At 37.6% G+C, this 15,875-nt stretch overlaps 1 protein-coding gene across 6 annotated transcripts in view; it reads right to left on the bottom strand.

Annotated features, from left to right (window-relative positions):
* The window catches only part of fastkd2 (FAST kinase domains 2), a 37,612-nt gene that overhangs the window by 5,662 nt on the left and 16,075 nt on the right, over positions 1-15,875 (bottom strand). For 5 of the 6 annotated variants that reach the window (XM_057819249.1, XM_057819247.1, XM_057819243.1 and 2 more), the window contains 6 exons: positions 12,164-12,303; positions 6,359-6,531; positions 6,117-6,280; positions 5,316-5,552; positions 4,038-4,098; positions 3-117 (listed from right to left, as the gene is read on the bottom strand). In XM_057819249.1, coding sequence (XP_057675232.1) covers positions 3-117; positions 4,038-4,098; positions 5,316-5,552; positions 6,117-6,280; positions 6,359-6,531; positions 12,164-12,303 — 890 coding nt within the window. The remainder of the gene's footprint in view (positions 1-2; positions 118-4,037; positions 4,099-5,315; positions 5,553-6,116; positions 6,281-6,358; positions 6,532-12,163; positions 12,304-15,875) is intronic. The other variant, XM_057819237.1, reaches the window with a different exon arrangement.

The raw sequence follows: 15,875 nt of genomic DNA, 5'->3' as shown, positions 1-15,875 counted from the left end.
ACCATAATTGGAAGATAGCCTAGAATCTTTAAATGGCGAAGTTTGACAGCTAGCGGACCTCGGGGGTGGGTTGTACCGAAGCAGAAAGCAGAGGGAGCCGGACAAAGAACTGCCATTCTAGAACAGTGACAAGAGGTTTATCTAGTCTAGTTTGTCTTTGTATAGAAGTACCAGTTATTTCATACATCTAACAGTTTACTCAGTTGGCTCTGAGTTGGCAACTTATTGCACTAGAGGGGTTGTAGGTACCTGGGGCGGAACTTAGGGGGGTGCACCTCTAAGGGGCCCGGTTTGCAGGGGTAAAGTGGGCAAGGTTGGGTGAGGGGAGGGTCAAACAGAAAGGTAAGATGATGTGTGGAGCTGTAATATACTGTAGTGTTTTAAGTGTTAAAATATCTCAGCCAGCCGTTTGTCAGGAGAGGCCCACAAAAAAAAAAAAAAAAAAAAAATTCAACTTGCTCCCCGCACACACCCACACATTCGTGTTCAGCGGCAAGCGAAAGTGTTAAAAGGCCTACGGATACTTGTCCACTAGCGCCCCCACCCTTGTTGGGAACGAACGAACTGGGACGGTCCCAGGCTTCAACTGGGACCGTCCCAGTTGTGCTTTGGGACGGTTCCAGTTGAAGCCTGGGACCGTGTGCTTTGGTCAGATGACACCAAGATTGAGCTTTTTGGCAACAAACACTTTAAGTGGGTCTGGCGTGCCACGAAAGATGCGCATGCTGAAAAGCACCTCATACCCACTGTGAAGTATGAGGTTGGGTCAGTGATGCTGTGGGGCTGTTTCACTTCCAAAGGCCCTGGGAACCTTGTTAGGGTGCATGGCATCATGAATGCTTTGAAATACCAGGACATTTTAAATCAAAATCTGTTGCCCTCTGCCCGAAAGCTGAAGATGGGTCATCACTAGGTCTTTCAGCAAGACAATGACCCTAAAAGCCTAAAGCCCTTTGAGACAACGTTGTTGTGATCCAGGGCTATACAAATCAATTTAATTGAATTAAACATATGGCCAGATCTACACAGAATTGGTTCACCAGACACAAAATCAAGCTCCTCCCATGGCCATCTCAGTTCCCAGACCTTGTTTTGTTGGCAAAAGGGGGTTGTACAAAGTATTAACACCAGGAGTGCTAATAGTTGTGACACACATTATTTGATGTCGAATAATTATTTCTTTATGTGGGATTTTTTCCCCACTGAATAAATGCACTTGTATTGAAGGTTGGCTTTTTCTCTTTTTTTCCATCAAGGTCCCATATTATTTGAATTAAAAAAAAATGTTAGAAGCTAAAAAAACACATCTTAACCAGGGGAGCCAATAATTATGGAGGGCACTGTATGGTAATGCAAGTTTTTGACGAGACGAAAATGCTCAATGGTTTCCGTCATATGTTCATAATGTGTGACATTTTATGTGTAGTTAGTCTGCATCGTAGCAGTGTCTGCTTGTGTCGCTCTTCGGCCGTGCTGCACACCTTTCACTCACCAGTGCAGCTTCCACCAGTCTGAAGGCTTGCACACACGTTAGGATTTGTTTTCTTATCTTGGCCAGAGAGAATATGCAATGTTGCTTAAGCCTTTAAATGTTTGTGCTGAGTGATTACTACACACTAAATATAACACGTAGCATTGGCATAACATTTGCATTGGTATTAGGCTAATGCTAACAGCGAGCGTCATCTTAAACTCTAGGACAATGGAGGTAGGTTTCTGTCTTTATTATTCAATCAAAAAAAAAGTTGCTTCAATCAAATAAAACTTGCTTCAATCACAATATATATTTTCAATCGAAGAAAAAGTCACCTCAATCAAAAAAAAAATGTGTTTGAATGCAAAAATAAATTTGAAACTCAAAAAAATTTATTTGAAAACTATTTTTCCTTGATTGATTTTATTATTATTTTTTTTTAATTTAAGTCAGGTTTTTTTTTTTTTTTTTGATTGAAACAACTTTTTTGATTGAAGTAATGTAATTTTGTGTTTGGACCACATTTTGGCTAGGACATTTGTGTCTTTATTATTCAATCAAAAAATAAGTTGCTTCAAACAAAAAAATCTATATTTTCAAAAGAAAAATCACTTCAATCAATCAAAAAAAAAAAAAAAATCGTAGAAAAAAGGTCTGAATGTGAAAAAATATTTGAGACTCAGAAATTTGCATTTCTCGCATCGGCGAGTGCCCGCAATGGTACGGTGCCCTGTTGCAGGGAACACGGGGAACTTCACCCGCTGCCCTGACGGTTGGCAATCTGTGTCCAACCGCAGTGTCGCGACGCGCCGGTACGGGAGTGGCCGGCGAGTGGCCCGACACTAGCCTGGTCAGTAAGTGGGTGGACTACCGGCGAGTCACTGGCGTCCGCGCCAGGAGCCCCGTCGCTTCAGCTTTGAATGAGTGTCGTGTTACTCGCGGGCCGTCCACTCGACAGCCGGCCTCTGTGCTTAGGGGGTGATATCGGGGTCCACCAGTGTGCCGCGACAGGGCACCTTACCATCGCGAGCACTCACTGATGTCACACCCCTGTAGCGGTGCCCTATTTTCGGCTTGGACTCCATCAGAGTCCGATGGCTGGATGGAGCCCTGGTAGCCATTATTCTTCCCTCCTGCTTTTATGCCATTGGTGTAGTCACCTGCCACTCAAACATGTCGGAAGTAGCGTTGAAGTTGGCTCTTTGTGTCAAAATGATTCAATCGAAAAAAGTGCCTTCAAAACTTTTTTCACTTCAAAACAAAAGGGCATTCAAAACTTTTTCCACTTTAAAAAAAAAAAGTTTAAAACCTTTTGCTTTTCAAAAAAAGTGACACATCAATAAAAAAATATATATTTCAAATTAAAAAAGATATTTTCAAAGAATTTTTTTTTTTTTAATATTTTCAAAAAAAATATTATTGCAAAAGGTTTTTTTTCTTTGACTAGTTTTTCTGATTGAAGCAACTTTAATTGGGATTGAATGATTTAGACACAAATGTCCTACCCATAATATGGCTCAAACACAAAAAGGATTGCTTCGATCAAAGAAAACAGTTTCAATTAAAAATGAAGTGTTCGAAATGCGAAATTCTGAGTCTCAAATATTTTTTCACATTCAAACCTTTTTTTCTACGATTGAACTTTATTTTTGATTGAAGTGATATATTTTTTTTGTCTGAAGCAACTTATTTTTTGATTGAATAATAAAGACACAAATGTCCTAGCCAAAATGTGGTCCAAACGCAAAATTACATGACTTCAATCAAAAAAGTTGTTTCAATTAAAAAAAAAACTTGACTTAAAAATGTTTTTTCATTCAACAAAAAATAGTTTTCAAATACATTTTTTTGAGTTTCAAATTTATTTTTGCATTCAAACACATTTTTTTTGATTGAAGTGACTTTTTCTTCGAATAAAAATATATATTTTGATTGAAGCAACTTTTTATTTGATTGAAGCAACTTTTTTTTTGATTGAATAATAAAGACACAAATCTACCTCCATATAGGACATCTTTTCTTACACACAGTTTGTAACGTACAGGTGGGTAGAATTCATTGAAAATAATGTACTGTTTTCCTGCTGCGTATTATCACCAAGTTGGCATTGTCCTTCTAGACGCTACAATGTGCTTGTCTGTCAATGCTTATTTGAAATAGTTGGGAACCTTTATTTATGCATTTATCATTGGAGTAGATTTTTTAAATTTTACAGATGAAAACTTTTTTTTTTTTTTTGAAACATCAACTAAAACTAGACAAAATTAGTCTTGAGTTTGCGTCAACAAAAACTAGACGGAGACAAACACATTTTGAGATGACTAAAATATGACATTTTGAGATGACTTAAATATGACCAAGACTAATAAGTATTATTGTCCAAAAGACCAAGATGAAAATTAAAAGGGCTGCCAAAAACAATACTGCTTCTGATATCTCAATAGAAACACTTTTAGTAGAACGCACATCGAAAAGTTTAAAATTAAAAGTTTCTCCTATGAGGCTTATCGGCTAAACAGCAATGACTTCACTACACTTTCACATCGGGCAACTCTCATCTTACCTTTGTGCTTGTTTTTCTTCGTCCGAAGTTTGGTTGATCATAGTTTTGCTAATCACAGCGTCTAGTAAAGAAAGAGTAAAATATGTTGGGACAGTGACAGTGAACACCTTTTCAAATGTTATTATATCTTAACTCGTTCATTGCCAGCCCAGGTCACAGAGTGTGCTGTGGTAGATAGTAAAAGAGGGAAATTGATATTGAAAACGCCAGTGGACGTCCAAGTCATTTCAATCGGACATTCGCTTCCAGCCCACCATGGTCAAAATGGTTTGGACGCCTATTGCTGTCAATGGCAATTAAAGAGTTAAGCTATAAAAATGAATAAATAAAAACCCCTGCGCAAAATAATATTAATACATTTTATTTCCAGGCGCCTTTCTGGCACTCAAGGTCACTACAATCATATTAAAAACATTTAGACATATTAAAGGTTAAAAAATGCGAACGGGCCACTTATTGTTGTGTATATTGTTTTTTTTGTTGTTTTTTTTTTCTTTCTTCCATTTCTTTTTAAATTATATACAGTATAATTTTTATTACTCATGGCATTTTTAAATTTTTTAAAAGTAGTTTTTCCTATTTAAATAATTGATATTTTTCTACCTCAAATTGATTGTTCAATTAATTAAATGTATTTAAAATAACCTTTTTTTTTAAATTGCCCATCACAAAATACAAGCACTCAGCATGAATAGTACAACTGGGTGTTAAAAGGGGGCCATAAAATATAGTCCCTTGGGCCGCAATTGGCCCCCCAAGCTACAAGTTTGTTCCCCTCTGTCCCATATAAATGTAATGTTAACATGAAAGAAAAAAAAACACAATTCATGCATGAAAGGGTTAAAACAAAAAACAGTATTACTATCAATATTATTGTTGTTTTTTTTAATATTGAAATATTCTTCCCTCCCAGATAAGATGGATTGGATGTCTATTTCCATTTATTAATTTATTTTATTTTTTGAAGTTTTCAAAATTATTTATTTTATTTAGAATTACAGTATATAATATATTTAATATCCAAGGCTTTTTTTTCTTTTATTTCTATTTGATTTTTCCCCCAAAATGTTAAACTGATATTCATTTCATTTCAAATGGTTTATATATTTTTTCATTGCCTGCCGCAGAATACGCAACACTAATACTATTTGGACGTCAAAATGGGGCCGTAAAATATTGTTCCGGGGACTGAAATTCACCCCGGGGCCACAAGTTTCAGACACCTGCCCTATATACAGTATATATTTTAATGTATGTACTGCTCAAGTATCTTATTACCTAGAAAGTAAACGTTCTCCACCACCACCATTTCCTGAAGAGCTACATCTGCTCGGTGGGACAACACCCTTCGCAGTACCCGCGAGAGTCGCTGATTTTCCGCCGAATGCCCGGATGTCACTTCACCCAGCACGCATGCGGGGACCCCCGCAGTCTGAGACAGTACAGGACGGTCAAGACGGAGGCACATGTGCACCGTTTGAACCATTTGCTCCAGTTTCTTGAGATGCCTATCTGCTGTAAAGACAATTCAGATTAATCAGTTCCTTCTAACTCGCCCTCCTGAATAGCCATCAACCAATCATACGTCCTACAGAAGGTGTTAAGGGAACATAATCCGACAAACTCTTGAATGCCCCATTGTCTAATTGATTGATTTGGTGGTTTTGAGATTGCCATCTACAATATTTTACGGAAAAGGCTTAAGAAGTTGCAGAGGTATATCGAAATTGGACACGAGGTACTCAAGGAGTATGTGGGTCATTTTTTTTTTTTTTTTCAAAGGGTGACATTTGTATCCCTAGTATAAATGAAGCTGCATTTTCACACCATAGTATCCCAACTCTTTTGCCTCAGCAGCTTGCTATAATTTTTTATATTTTCAATACAACTCTCCGCTGCATATTGTAAAGCCTTTTGTCTCAATCTGAAGGATGTTGCACTGGTTTTGCTCCAAAATGAATCACTTAAAACATTCCTGGCTTGTGTCTTTGGAGTGACAAAGTAACCAAAACTAAGGGAGTTGGACCTTTTGCGAAAGGTCAATTGATGTGACACTGACTGACAAAGTTTTTTCCGTACCTCTGGAACTCAGCATTTCTAAGGTGGAACCCTGAAGGAGTTTCTCTATCGGCGCCGATGGAAAGTATCCAAGAAGGGAGAGACAATAACAAGCCTTAAACAGTTGGTAATCGGACATTCTGGGCAGGTAGAAATCCAGAGTCTGATTGAGACTTTGCAGAAAGCTGGAACAAGAAAACAGCCAAACGTCAGCTTGGGTGGTATTTGTTAGCTGAGAAATCTGAATAGAATGAAGAACATACGTCTCTCTGTCATGCTGAGGGGAATAGTTGAGGGACGAGTACACCTTGAGGACGCATAGAAGGTCTTTAAGCGTCAGCGTGTCTGGGTTGGCCATGACTTTTTGGGCAAAAGCCTCCATTAGTGACCCAGAAGAAAAGCCAAAGCTCTCAAAGGTAGACAGGAAGATGACTACCTACAATGAGGGAAGATTACTAGATTGGGTTTATCTCTTTCATGCATGAATGAATTATGACTTTTTTTTTCAAACCCGTATAGGGCACTCATTGAATTCATTAGATACCATCAACGGCACTAGATGTCCAGTCCAGATGTTATACGTGAAAACATGAGCATTCATAGCATATTTTGGACAAAATATCGTTTGGCGATATACTGCGATATAATACACTGCTGGCCAAAAGTATTGGCACCCCAGCAATTCCGTCAGATAATGCTCAGTTTTTTCCCAGAAAATGATTGCAATTACAAATGCTTTGGTAGCAATATCTTCATTTATTTTGTTTGCAATGAAAAAACTCAGAAAGGAAAAAATATAAAATCATTAACATTTTAAACAAAACTCCAAAAAAGGGCCGGACAAAAGAATTGGCACCCTCAGCCTAATACTTGTTAGCACAAACTTTAGACAAAATAACTGCGAACAACCGCTTCCGGTATCCATCAGTGAGTTTCTTACAATGCTCTGCTGGAATTTTAGACCATTCTTCTTTGGCCAACTGCTCCAGGTCTCTGATATTTGAAGGGTGCTTTTTCCAAACTGCCAATTTAAGATTTCAATTTCAGAAAACAATTTGCCTTTCAGAACCCGCGTATTGGTCAGCTTTCTTTCTGAAAGAAAGACGAAAAAAGAAGTCCTGTGCTAAAGAGAAAAGCAATCCCAATGACAAAGATTTTAACATGTATTTTTACAAATGAAATGCCTCAATGAATCATTTTTCTTTCTTATGAACGGGTTTCAAAAGCTTTATTGGTGGATTTTCTCAAGTGCCACACAGAAATTAATAAATTTAATTGTGTAAGCAGGATCTTTGTATTATTCTTATTATTTAATTACAGGTGTTTTAGCTCATTTCATTTTATTTCAATGGGCTATTATTTATTTTATTATGTGTTTATAATTTACAAATGTGATGTAGTATTCATTTAGTATATTGTATATTTTATGTTGTATAACTTTAGTTGCTATGTGAATATTAGTTCCTACTTGTTTTGTTGTGGTAGGAGGGTTTTGTATTGAACGCGGGGCCGTGTTGGTTATTATAGCAGAGAAGAAAGCAGTAAATCAACAAAGACAAGTCAAATGTGCCCCGGTCGACCACTCAAGAGATCTGATGGACTCAAAAAGTGGGTTACGATTGCATATTAGTTTGAAAATCGACTGGATCCACCGAATTTTTACACGAGAGACTTCCGGTCTGCCCGAGTCTAGCTACCGGTAGTAGTATTGAAGCAGGAGGGTCGCGTCTCGCGTCAAATAATAAACTCTGCCGTTCTTTTCGCGTGCGTCGCGTTGAGCCGCTTCTGGGACGCGTCTAACACGTGGCTGCACTGTGACTGGTGTGCATTGGCTGATTGACTGTAACACCCGCCGCCCGCATTTCACTGCGTTCTCGCGACGGCCACGTTGTCGCGCCGTTTCTGGGTTATATACTGTCCTACCGTGTTGGTCCTCATTATAGTAGAGAAGACGGAGTAAATATAGTCTACACAAAGAAACTGTAACCCGATCGACTCACAGCCTCGAAAAGTTAGTGTTACATTACGTAAGAAACTTGTTCGGTACGCCTCCATTCCGAACCGAGGACCACGTACCGAAACGGTTCAATACAAATACATGTACCGTTAGGGCTGGGCGATATGGCCTTAAGTACGTATCATGATAAATTGAGCAGATTTACCTCGATAACGATAAATAACGATAAATTTGCCCAAGCGGACTGTTATATAATTTGAAAATTTGAATCAATGCATGGAATACAAATTAACCGTTTCTCGTTAAAAGCTTTCAATTTAACAATTGCACATGCAGTCTAAACATTAAGTATAAAAAAAAAAAAATCTTGTAAACAATAAGAATTCTATGGTGAACATTTATAACAGCTTGTATGACTTGAAAAATGTACAACATTATAAAAATCAAAATGACAACTGTGCAAACATGTCATTCTAACACAAATGACTTGCAGCTTTAACAGTACACTTCAGACAACTTATTGGTAATGGCTGCTGTGACATAATTATTCAACACAAGTGTTTACGTCAAGGTTTCAGGTTTTCTTTTTTTCCGAAACATTTTTTTAATACATGCACCCCTACACACAGACACAACCAGATTAAAGCTGTATTGCTCTGATGCCAATGAAACATTTAAGGTTTTATGATGGCAGAATAAAGCAAACACATAGAGGAAATTAGCTGTGGCCATTAAACTGTCATATTATATATAGGCTTCACTGTTGGATTATACTTTATGCTGAGGGCTTTACCATCATGAAAGCTTTCAGAGAAATCACACAGAGATGCCAAATAACGCGACATAATGATTGCTACATGAAGTCCGTGCCCAGTCCACTCATTAATTTCAGCCGTTTCGACAAGGTTAGAGCCGCTATCCGACTCCGTCCCGTTCATTTGTAGCTGCTGTTAGCCGCTAGCGTTAGCCTGTGGCTTGGCTACCAGAAGAAAGCACTGAAAGCATCCTCTCCTGATATCGTGAGAACCAGGGAGGACAGCTGGTGAAAGCTCGTCTGGAACCCGCCAAGAGTTTACTTAATGTTGGGTGAAAGTTTGGCGAAGCTAACTTAAGCCCGACTTCATCCCGTTTACTTGTAGTGTTAGCCGCTAGCGTTAGCCTACCGGGCTTCTGTTTGTTTGGCTTCCTGAAAACCACGTGACTCCATACGTAAGCACACTGTCTGCTTTCTTAAAGGGGAATGAACATAGCCGAACAACACAGAGTCAAAGCGGGATGAAAAGACTATATTTTCTTGTTTTATTAAATTACCGAATTTACCGACATGGTCAAAATTACGTCGGTCATCTTGAAGAATTTCGGTAACGGTAAATTTTCGGTTTACCGCCCTGCTCTATGTACCGTTACACCCTTATTTTGTATACATATTATTTTTATACATTTTATGTATTTTAATTATATACAGTATATATATATATATATATATATATATATATATATATATATATATATATATATATATATATACAGTGTATATATATATATATATATATATATATATTAGGGCTGTCAAACGATTAAAAATTTTAATCGAGTTAATTACAGCTTAAAAATTAATTAATCGTAATTAATCGCAATTAATCGTAATTCAAACCATCTATAAAATATGCAATATTTTTCTGTAAATTATATATATATTCTGTAAAATAATTTGTTGGAATGGAAAGATAAGACAAGATGGATATATACATTCAACATACGGTACATAAGGACTGTAGTGGGCATTTCACTCTACTGTCAATTAAATCTGTCTATGCTGTCCTCACTCCGAAGCGTCTACTTTTTCCAAAGCTAGACAGCTAGTGAACGATGCCTTAACAATCAGACTTCTTCCTTTTTCATCTGATTTATTAATAAAATGGCCTCAAACCACTGTCCTCTTTAGACCGTAGTGAAACTACAAAAAAAAAAGTACACAAGCATTGCATTAGCAACAACGTTAGCTTAGCACGCTATACAGGTTCACTAAACATAAACAAAAAGCGTCTCATACAAAAAATATAACATTTCGCTTACTAACATAATATGTACATCCTTTACAACAACCATACTTACGGACAAATCTTGTCCAAGGATCATATAAGCACAACATTACAACGTAGACGTCAGCCCGAGACGTCGTGCACCCATATTGAACTGGCAAGAAAGCAATAAACCATGTCGCAAAGCGACCACAAGAGTTCGCTGTTAGACAGTACAAAAAACCTTGCTGTAAAACTTACCAAAAGGCAGAACACTGTCTGAGCAGGACATGTGCGTTAATTGCGTCAAATATTTTAACGTGATTAATTAAAAAAATTAATTACCGCGCGTTAATGCGATAATTTTGACGGCCCTAATATTATATATATATATATATATATACACATATGTATATTAGAGCTGTCCCGACTAGTCGACGTTGTCGACGTCATCGATGACGTAAATGCGTCGACGGGTAAAACATAAGTATAACACCATTTACCATTACCGTCGACGGGTAATGACGGGTTAAAAAAAATTAGATGCAGATAAAATTTAGAATGGCGGGCGCTCGCGATGCAAGCGGTTGTTACCGACACCCTCAAGGAGGCCGCTGTTATTATCAATGTGACCAGCATTGTCAGACTGAGCGGAGAGAAAGAAAGTGGGCGAGCGAGAGAGAGGGAGGGAACGAGATCGGTGAGAGTTGGAAAAGTGCGCGGGCAGCGCGGAGTTAAGTGGCTGTTTTTGTTTTGGTCAATAAAAGTATCCATAAAAAGCCATCCGACGCCTCTCGGTGTTTTTATGCACGTCGCCGCCTTCCTGAGGAAATCGGACGAACCGACGACAACGAGTCAAGTGAATCTTCTCACTACGGCGAGCAGTTGAAAACGCCAATTACCAAGAAGGGCAGTATTGGTAACACGGTGAAAGCGGCATAAAGCCAAAAAAAGAGGCCCAGACTAGCCAGAGCCTGAAATTATTTCAAGGAAAATATGGAGTGTGCCACTGTGTGTACTCTTTGCCCCATACATACCACGGTAGCACGCCGGCTATGAACGAACACTTGAAGCGCCGTCACCCAGGTGTATATCGGAAGACAACAAGAAACAACAAGCTAGCGGATTGTAAGTCCATACAACTTTCTAACGATTTTTAAAAAAATTGAAGTTGCCTTTATGTGCGTCGTATCAACGTGCATTTTTATTTAATTTAAAAAAAATGTGATTATATAATATTTTATTATTATTATTATTAAATGTATTAGAATCATGGAAGGTCCCACTTTGGGGAAAAATATATATATATATCTCCTGTAAATACATAATATAATAAAAATATATATGGAAACACAGTACTGGCCTGCTTACTGTAATCCATGACTGCACTAATGTTAGCTACTTTATATTATAAAGTATTCTTGTATTATTGTGGATAAACATATAGTAGTATACTATAAAATTAATACTATAAATTTAATTTTTGTTACTATGACTATGTGTGCCTTTCATTCAAAATAATTGTGGTAATATTTCAGTGTGCCCTCAGCTTTATCTATTTTCAGGTTAAAACAAACAAAAGTTGAAGTTTTCCCCTCCCCAAAAAATGCGGAATGCACACTGGAAAGAGCATCTGAACTCACACAAAGTATTCTGAAAATGATTGTCCGGGACATTGCAATTAATTTTAACATTTAGAACAATATAGACAATGACATACCGCAAAAAGAGTAAGAATTGTTTTGACTCCTGTTAAAAAGGTAACATCACAGTGTTTCCGTTAACATTTTTTTGCATCAGTTAATGCCAGCAGCATTTGACCTCATTGTTTGTGATTTATTATTGATATTTGCTATTTATTGATACGTTAATAAAGAATTTAGGTGTTCCAGAATGTTTTTTGTGAATTAATAAGCTTTAACAAAAATGTCATTATTAAATTAGTAAAAAAAAAAAAAAAAAATTATTAGATTTGCCGACTAATTGGGAGGAAATTAGTCGTTTGGGACAGCCCTAATGTTTTTTGTTTTTTTTTTTTAAAGAAAAAGTATAGCTGATGCACCGACAAGAAAATAAAACAGTGACCGTACCTCCTTTTGCGTCCATACATCGACAGTGGAGGCCACGTAGTCAGAGATGCCCGTCAGCAGCGCCAAGTCTCTGTAGCGCACTTCCCGACATGCCAACATCACTTTTAAGAGTCTGTTAAAAGGGGTTCCGTGCAGATCTTCTGCACGTGAGCACATAGGCTCAGTCAAAAAGCAAGACCTTGACATCAGGGGTGTCCAAACTAGGGCTGCAGCTATCGATTATTTTAGTTGTCGATTAATCGATGAACTAGTTAGTTCGAATAATCGAGTAATCGGATAAGTAACATGAAAAATTAAAATACCGGAGCTCAACCTCAAATTTTATTAGAAAAAAAATATGAGAATCTATGTACAACAAAAGAACAATTGGCTAACTTAAGCTAGCAGCCTTTTGCTATTTAACTGCTGTAAAATGCTAACTTTGTTTTTTTTTTTTTACAATGCTCTTAAAAAAATATTCAGACACATATTCCCACAAAAAAACTGCTAAGTATGCCTATGAACTAAATTATGAATGCATAAAAAAACATTAGCTCAAACAAAAACGTAGCTTACGTTGGTCTTAACAGGGAGCAGTTGGATTCAGCCATGTGAAATGAGGCAGACCAGAGGGCAGTGTATCCACCCCAATCAATAAAACTAAATGCAAACACTTTCAAAACAAACCATTACAATGCCACTTCAAACGAATACTCGAATGAATAAAATTTAATTCGAATATTTTTTTCTAATCGAATACTCGAGTTAATCGATTAATTGTTGCAGCAATAGTCCAAACTATAGCCAACTTCAGCCTGCTACCCAGTTTTTACTGGCCCGCAGCATATGATGAAAATATCTTTGGATATGGCCCACAGAAGACGCTTGAGTTCAGCCTACATTCTGTTGTAATTCTCAATTTTAACACTACCTGGAGACAGTAACTTAAACAGTACAATTAATAAACAATATAACTAATCAACAGAAAACAGGCTCTTTTCATCCTTCTGTGAATTTCAATGAGTTTATCAAGAGTAGACGTCATTTCCTGTTGACTGTGGGGCATTTCTGGGTAACTTCCTGTTAATTTTAGGGCATTTGCGAGTAACTTCCTATTAATTTCAGGTCACTATTTGTTGATTTTGGGGCATTTCTGGGTCTTTTCCTGTTCATTAGTAGGAGCCATAGAATTAACTTTGGGGCATTTTAGGTCATTTCTTGTTTATTTTGGGGCATTTATAGGTCATTTCCTGTTGATTTTGGGTCAATTAACAGGAAATTACCTAGGAAGATCTCAAAATGAGGAGGAAATGAACTAGGAATGTCCCAAAATTAACCTGAAGTAACCTTCAAATGCCCCAAAACTGGGAAGACTGGCTGTGAATGCTTTGGTTTCACTGTGAATGCTAGACGTCCAATTTATTTTGACTGAAAGGAGCAAATGGCAGCCAATGGGTTAACATCGGCATTATTATAGTGGCAAATTTTGGTCTCAACCTGTATATACAGTGGTATGAAAAATTATCTGAACCTATTGGAATTTCTGCATAAAATCACAATCAAATGTGATCTGATATTTGTCAAAATCACACAGATGAAAAAATTGTCTCTTTTAACTAAAACCACCCAAACATTTATAGGTTTTCATATTTTAATGAGGATAGTATGCACACAATGACAGAAGAGGGTAAATAGGTGAACCATCACATTTAATATTTTGTGGCCACCCTTTTGGCAGCAATAACTTCAACCTGACACTTTCTCTAGCTGCAGATCAGTTTGGCACATCGATCAGGACTAATCCTGGCCCATTCTTCTCTACAAAACTGCTGTAGTTCAGTCAGATTCCTAGGATGTTAAGCATGAATTGGTGTCTTTAGGTCATGCCACAGCATCTCAAAGGGGTTCAAGTCTGGACTTTGACTTGGCCACTCCAGAACGTGTATTTTGTTCTTCTGGAACCATTATGAAGTTGATTTACTTCTGTGTTTTGGATCATTGTCTTGATGCAGCATCCATCCTCTATTTAGCTTCAATTGTCTGACAGAAGCCTCAGGTTTTCCTGCAAAACATCCTGATAAACCTTTGAATTCATTCTTCCATTAATTTTTGCAAGTTGTCCAGGCCCTGAGGTACCAAAACAGTCCCAAATCATGATGCTCCCTCCACCATGCTTCACAATGGGGATGAGGTGTTGATGTTGGTGAGCTGTTCCCTTTTGCCTCCACACATGACGCTGTGTGTTACTCCCAAACAATTCAACTTTGGTTTCATCAGTCCGGAAAATATTTTCCCAAAACTTCTGTGGAGTGTCCAAGTGCCTTTTTGCGAACATCAAACGGGCAACATGTTTTTTTTAGACAGCAGTGGCTTCCTCCGTGGAGTCCTCCCATGAACATCATTCTTGGCCATAAATTTACATATAGTTGATGTGTGGACAGAGATATTGGACTGTGCCAGTGATTTCTGTAAGTCTTTAGCAGACACTCTAGGGTTCCTTTTTTTTTAACCAATCTGAGTATTCTGCGCTGAAGTCTCTGCGTCATCTTTGGTGGACGGCCACTCCTTGGGAGAGAAGCAACAGTGCAAAACTCTCTCCATTTCAGACAACTTCTCTGACTGTTGATTGATGACCATCCAGACTTTTAGAGATGGTTTTGTATCCTTTCCCAGCTTTATACAAATCAACAATCCTTGATCACAGGTCTTCAGACGGCTCTTTTGACAGAGCCATGATGCACATCAGACAATGCTTCTCATTCTTACCAGGTGTGTGTTTTATAGTAGGCACGGCAGCTTTAAACCACTCATCAGTAATTGGGCACACATTTGATTTAAATTGTTTGGTAAAAATTGTTTTCAAGTGCTCTTTAAGTCTCCTTAGGCCAGTGCTTCTCAATTATTTTCTGTTACGCCCCCCCCAAGGAAGACGTAAATGTTTCGCGCCCCCCCAAACTCTGCCGCCACTGTAAATAGTATCATTTGTCTATATTATTACTATTATAAGTACGCCTCTGCTTCAAATTGTATCCTTTTTTTCTATTTGAGAAAATAACAGAGATCAACTTATAAAGTATAACTTTATTAACATTGTTTATTTGTAACAGAAAAGACAACACACATCAATTTGCCTGAATTAAAAAATTTTAAAAAGTCACATCCAAACTGTAAAAATACACTCTAGGTACATTTTTGACCATTTGATACTGAAAAATAAAATCAGTAAATAATAACAAATTCAAATTGATTAGAAATATTAACTCATGAGGACAATATGCCAAAAAATTTGACCGAAAAAACAAAACTGAATAGAAGAAGGAAAAAAAAAAAAAAGTGTCGTTGGACAGAAGGACAGTTTTTATTTTCGCTGCTCGCTGCTCCCAGTATCACCTCCAGTTTGCAATGAAGTGGAGTTATTTTGCACTGAGCATGCTAACAGTGCTCACTGGTTTACTAATATAACACTGACAAAGCAGGACGATTGTTGGCAATATTCGGCACATTTTCGCTGAAAAACAACCAAGCTGCTTATCAATGAGATTGGGGTCTAATGTCTTTAAGTGGTGTCTTAATTGATTTGGCTTCCGGCTGTCCACTATAATCATTTTTAGACACAGTAAACAGTGGTCTTTCCTTGTCTACCACTGTATAAAATGTCAAAGCCAAAAGTCAAACGGCCCGAAAAAAAGCGAATTCTCGGCGGCCGAGGGAGAACCGTAGGTGAGGGCGGTCG

The sequence above is a fragment of the Corythoichthys intestinalis genome, chromosome 2 (assembly GCF_030265065.1).
Source record: "Corythoichthys intestinalis isolate RoL2023-P3 chromosome 2, ASM3026506v1, whole genome shotgun sequence".
NCBI lineage: Eukaryota > Metazoa > Chordata > Actinopteri > Syngnathiformes > Syngnathidae > Corythoichthys > Corythoichthys intestinalis.
Note: the sequence above shows the minus strand (reverse complement) of the source record. Positions and strands in the feature narration are given on the sequence as shown.